A 6,126-nucleotide genomic window follows, 5' to 3' on the forward strand; every position below is an offset into this window, starting at 1 on the left:
GGGACACTACGAATCACGGTGAGGAGGGAGGGAGGGAGTTACGCCCCATGGAGAAACAGGGACACTACGAATCACGGTGAGGAGGGAGGGAGGGAGGGAGTTACGCCCCATGGAGAAACAGGGACACTACGAATCACGGTGAGGAGGGAGGGAGGGAGGGAGATACACCCCATGGAGAAACAGGGACACTACGAATCATGGTGAGGAGGGAGGAGGGAGGGAGATACACCCCATGGAGAAACAGGGACACTACGAATCACGGTGAGGAGGGAGGGAGGGAGATACGCCCCATGGAGAAACAGGGACACTACGAATCACGGTGAGGAGGGAGGGAGGGAGGGAGGGAGGGACGGAGGGAGATACGCCCCATGGAGAAACAGGGACACTACGAATCACGGTGAGGAGGGAGGGAGGGAGTTACGCCCCATGGAGAAACAGGGACACTACGAATCACGGTGAGGAGGGAGGGAGGGAGATACGCCCCATGGAGAAACAGGGACACTACGAATCACGGTGAGGAGGGAGGGAGGGAGTTACGCTCCATGGAGAAACAGGGACACTACAAATCACAGTGAGGAGGGAGGGAGGGAGATACGCCCCATGGAGAAACAGGGACACTACGAATCACGGTGAGGAGGGAGGGAGGGAGGGGGAGGGAGATACGCCCATGGAGAAACAGGGACACTATGAATCACGGTGAGGAGGGAGGGAGGGAGGGAGATACACCCCATGGAGAAACAGGGACACTACGAATCACGGTGAGGAGGGAGGGAGGGAGATACGCCCATGGAGAAACAGGGACACTACGAATCACGGTGAGGAGGGGGGAGGGAGGGAGTTACGCCCCATGGAGAAACAGGGACATTACGAATCACGGTGAGGAGGGAGGGAGGGAGGGAGATACACCCCATGGAGAAACAGGGACACTACGAATCATGGTGAGGAGGGAGGAGGGAGGGAGATACACCCCATGGAGAAACAGGGACACTACGAATCACGGTGAGGAGGGAGGGAGATACGCCCCATGGAGAAACAGGGACACTACGAATCACGGTGAGGAGGGAGGGAGGGAGGGAGGGACGGAGGGAGATACGCCCCATGGAGAAACAGGGACACTACGAATCACGGTGAGGAGGGAGGGAGGGAGTTACGCCCCATGGAGAAACAGGGACACTACGAATCACGGTGAGGAGGGAGGGAGGGAGGGAGATACGCCCCATGGAGAAACAGGGACACTACGAATCACGGTGAGGAGGGAGGGAGGGAGGGAGTTACGCTCCATGGAGAAACAGGGACACTACAAATCACAGTGAGGAGGGAGGGAGGGAGATACGCCCCATGGAGAAACAGGGACACTACGAATCACGGTGAGGAGGGAGGGAGGGAGGGAGGGAGGGAGGGAGATACGCCCCATGGAGAAACAGGGACACTATGAATCACGGTGAGGAGGGAGGGAGGGAGGGAGATACACCCCATAGAGAAACAGGGACACTACGAATCACGGTGAGGAGGGAGGGAGGGAGATACGCCCCATGGAGAAACAGGGACACTACGAATCACGGTGAGGAGGGAGGGAGGGAGGGAGTTACGCCCCATGGAGAAACAGGGACATTACGAATCACGGTGAGGAGGGAGGGAGGGAGGGAGATACACCCCATGGAGAAACAGGGACACTACGAATCATGGTGAGGAGGGAGGAGGGAGGGAGATACACCCCATGGAGAAACAGGGACACTACGAATCACGGTGAGGAGGGAGGGAGATACGCCCCATGGAGAAACAGGGACACTACGAATCACGGTGAGGGAGGGAGGGAGGGAGGGAGGGACGGAGGGAGATACGCCCATGGAGAAACAGGGACACTACGAATCACGGTGAGGAGGGGAGGGAGGGAGTTACGCCCCATGGAGAAACAGGGACACTACGAATCACGGTGAGGAGGGAGGGAGGGAGGGAGATACGCCCCATGGAGAAACAGGGACACTACGAATCACGGTGAGGAGGGAGGGAGGGAGGGAGTTACGCTCCATGGAGAAACAGGGACACTACAAATCACAGTGAGGAGGGAGGGAGGGAGATACGCCCATGGAGAAACAGGGACACTACGAATCACGGTGAGGAGGGAGGGAGGGAGGGAGATACGCCCCATGGAGAAACAGGGACACTATGAATCACGGTGAGGAGGGAGGGAGGGAGATACACCCCATAGAGAAACAGGGACACTACGAATCACGGTGAGGAGGGAGGGAGGGAGATACGCCCCCATGGAGAAACAGGGACACTACGAATCATGGTGAGGAGGGAGGGAGGTAGGGAGGAGGGAGGGAGGGAGATACATAATAGAGAAACAGGGACACTACGAATCACGGTGAGGAGGGAGGGAGGGAGGTAGGGGGAGGGAGGGAGGGAGATACACCCATAGAGAAACAGGGACACTGACGAATCAGTGAGGAGGGAGGGAGGGAGGGAGATACGCCCATGGAGAAACAGGGACACTACGAATCACGGTGAGGGGAGGGAGGGAGTTACGCCCCATGGAGAAACAGGGACACTACGAATCATGGTGAGGAGGGAGGGAGGGAGGGAGACACGCCCCCATGGAGAAACAGGACACTACGAATCACGGTGAGGAGGGGAGGGAGGGAGATACGCCCATAGAGAAACAGGGACATTACGAATCACGGTGAGGAGGGAGGGAGGGAGGGAGTTACGCCCATCAGAATCACGGTGAGGAGGGAGGGAGGGAGTTACGCCCATGGAGAAACAGGGACACTACGAATCACGGTGAGGAGGGAGGGAGGGAGGGAGATACACCCCATGGAGAAACAGGTACACTACGAATCACGGTGAGGAGGGAGGGAGGGAGGGAGATACCCCCATGGAGAAACAGGTACACTCAGCGAATCACTGAGGAGGGAGGGAGGGAGGGAGGGAGATAGTGGAGAAACAGGGACACTACGAATCACAGTGAGGAGGGAGGGAGGGAGTTACGCCCATGGAGAAACAGGGACACTACTGAATCACAGTGAGGAGGGAGGGAGGGAGGGAGTTACGCCCCATGGAGAAACAGGGACACTACGAATCACAGTGAGGAGGGAGGGAGTTACCCTCATGGAGAAACAGGGACACTACGAATCACAGTGAGGAGGGAGGGAGGGAGGGAGTTACGCCCATGGAGAAACAGGGACACTAGAATCACAGTGAGGAGGGAGGGAGGGAGGGAGTTACGCCCATGGAGAAACAGGGACACTACGAATCACGGTGAGGAGGGAGGGAGGGAGGGAGGGGAGATACCCCAAGGAGAAACAGGGACACTACGAATCACGGTGAGGAGGGAGGGAGGGAGTTACGCCCCCATGGAGAAACAGGGACACTACGAATCACGGTGAGGAGGGAGGGAGGGAGGGAGATACGCCCTCCCCCTGATGATCAGTGACAATCTCTCTCAGCTTTAATACACTGCTAGTCTCACACACGTGTTACCTCAGCTCTGAGATCAGTAATAATGGTATAGTGTCCCTCTACAGGGGCAGAGCATTACCTCAGATCTGAGATCAGTAATAATGGTATAGTGTCCCTCTACAGGCGTCTGTGGCAGCATGTCACCTCAGCTCTGAGATCAGGAAACATTGACTCTGCTACAGAGCACAAACACTGTCTGGAGGAGAGGCAGAGAGCAGAGGGCCGACAGAGAGCAGCCTCCAACACACCCTGGACACCCAAGTACTTCATCAAGGAGGTGAGGAACTAGGACCTGAACGGTTCACTTTGACCTCTGACATTACCTCAAACGTTGTGTCAGCTTCCCTGGTCTTGTCTTTAATGTACTGTACGCTCACAATCAAAATTATTTTTAAAAAGACTGCTAAACATGTTTCCCTTTGCTCTCTCTCGTTCTCTCGTTCTCTCTCGCTCTCTGTCTCTTGCTCTCTCTCTCTCACTCTCTGTCTCTCACTCTCTCTCTCTGTCTCTCTCGCTCTCTGTCTCTCTCTGTCTCTCTGTCTCGCTCTCTGTTTCTCTCTGTCTCTCACTCTCTGTTCTCTGTCTCTCACTCTCTCTGTCTCTCTCTCTCTCTGTCTCTCTGTCTCTCTGTCTCTCTCTCTCGCTCTCTGTTTCTCTCTGTCTCTCACTCTCTCTTCTCTCTCTCTCTGCCTCTCTGTCTCTCTCTCTCTCTGCCTCTCTGTCTCTCTGTCGCTCTCTCTCTCTCTCTCTCTCTCTCTGTCTCTCTTTTCTCACAGGGCGAGGGCTGGGTGTATCACAACCCCTTGTGGAAGACCCACTGACGAGGGAGGGGCCTCGGGGGAGGGGCAACGTGCCAGCTGCCAATCACAGCACAGAGAGCGGCCTGCTGGTGGTCACGGCAACACACAGGGGACCAGCTAGCCGGGCCACTAGAGACTAGAGGAAATATACAAGGGGCCTGTGTTCAAAATGGAACCCTATTCTCTATATAGCGGACAACTGCAGAAGGAGTGCACTATATAGGGAATAGGGTGCTAATTTCAGATTTGCCCAAGGATTGTCTTGGATGAGGAGCTTGTGTCTCAGTCATTCAATAAGAATGAGAGGTGCCAAAGACTCTCAGAGGGACAGGAACTACAGTCAAGACAGAAAAAGCTCACTGAGTTTCCCTGTCAGAAGCTGACCTGCTACCACACGATACAGGAAACTCGGCGGCCATTTTGGAGACGGACCGGTCGAACCAGGAAGAGGTTGGTTAGGGGACAGAAGATGAGCGTGATCGTTGGTGGTCAGAGATAGCTGAACAATTATGTAGCTTTAAAAAAATATATAGTAGAATCTAAATACCAGAAGAATATATTACATTCACATGCTTCTTCCTTCACTTTCAATTTGTTTGCACAGGTACTGTAGCTGTCTCCACTGTTATTACCCAGTAGGCCACAGGAGGGGTTGTCCTTCCAGCTGTCCCCACTGTTATTACCCAGTAGGCCACAGGAGGGGTTGTCCTTCCAGCTGTCTCCACTGTTATTACCCAGTAGGCCACAGGAGGGGTTGTCCTTCCAGCTGTCTCCACTGTTATTACATTTACATTACATTTAAGTCATTTAGCAGACGCCTTATCCAGAGCGACTTACAAATTGGTGCATTCACCTTATGACATCCAGTGGGACAGTCACTTAACAATAGTGCATCTAAAACTTAGGGGGGGGGGGTGAGAGGGATTACTTATCCTATCCTAGGTATTCCTTAAAGAGGTGGGGTTTCAGGTGTCTCCGGAAGGTGGTGATTGACTCCGCTGTCCTGGCGTCGTAGGCCACAGGAGGGGTTGTCCTTCCAGCTGTCTCCACTGTTATTACCCAGTAGGCCACAGGAGGGGTTGTCCTTCCAGCTGTCTCCACTGTTATTACCCAGTAGGCCACAGGAGGGGTTGTCCTTCCAGCTGTCTCCACTGTTATTACCCAGTAGGCCACAGGAGGGGCTGTCCTTCCAGCTGTATGATGTATGTAAGATCCAAGGATCTATGATTTGTCCATAATTAACACACAACACCAAACACACTGTTTAGTGAAGAGTCTTCCTTCAGCCCTTCTGTTCTATGATGTACAGTATATAAATACCGGTTATGTATGTTTGTCACACTAGACTTGGACACTGTTTATAACACAATGGCCCAGTATAGAGAACAGCGTTTCCTTCAGCCCCTTCCAACAGCCCACAATGGAGAAATGTAATCAGAGGTGAACACTGCTACAATGTCAAAGTCAAAGCCATTTCTCCAGCCCACACCAGCAATCTTCAGTATTCACACACTCTAACGTTGGAGTGATTGAACCAGGAAGTAGCCTGGTGCTCCAGTCTGTTTGTCCTTTTATAGGGCCGAACCTTGAAGAGATCTTTATAGGGCCGAACCTTGAAGAGATCTTTATAGGGTTTTAACCTTGAAGAGATCTTTATAGGGCCGAACCTTGAAGAGATCTTTATAGGCCGAACCTTGAAGAGATCTTTATAGGGCCGAACCTTGAAGATATCTTTATAGGGCCGAACCTTGTAGAGATCTTTATAGGGGCCGAACCTTGAAGAGATCTTTATATGGAAGAACCTTGAAGAGATCTTATAGGCCGAACCTTGAAGAGATCTTTATAGGGCCGAACCTTGAAGAGA

At 53.5% G+C, this 6,126-nt stretch overlaps 1 protein-coding gene across 1 annotated transcript in view; it reads left to right on the forward strand.

The window, feature by feature from the left end:
* Nucleotides 1-4,301, forward strand: part of LOC124022890 (oxysterol-binding protein-related protein 10-like) — a 57,627-nt gene extending 53,326 nt beyond the window's left edge. The window contains exons 6-7 of the mRNA XM_046337584.1: nt 3,586-3,739; nt 4,239-4,301. Of these exons, the coding sequence (XP_046193540.1) occupies nt 3,586-3,739; nt 4,239-4,283 (199 nt within the window). The 3' untranslated portion in view covers nt 4,284-4,301. The remainder of the gene's footprint in view (nt 1-3,585; nt 3,740-4,238) is intronic.
* The last annotated feature ends 1,825 nt before the right edge of the window (nt 4,302-6,126 follow it).

The sequence above is a fragment of the Oncorhynchus gorbuscha genome, unplaced genomic scaffold (genome assembly GCF_021184085.1).
Source record: "Oncorhynchus gorbuscha isolate QuinsamMale2020 ecotype Even-year unplaced genomic scaffold, OgorEven_v1.0 Un_scaffold_1472, whole genome shotgun sequence".
Lineage (NCBI taxonomy): Eukaryota > Metazoa > Chordata > Actinopteri > Salmoniformes > Salmonidae > Oncorhynchus > Oncorhynchus gorbuscha.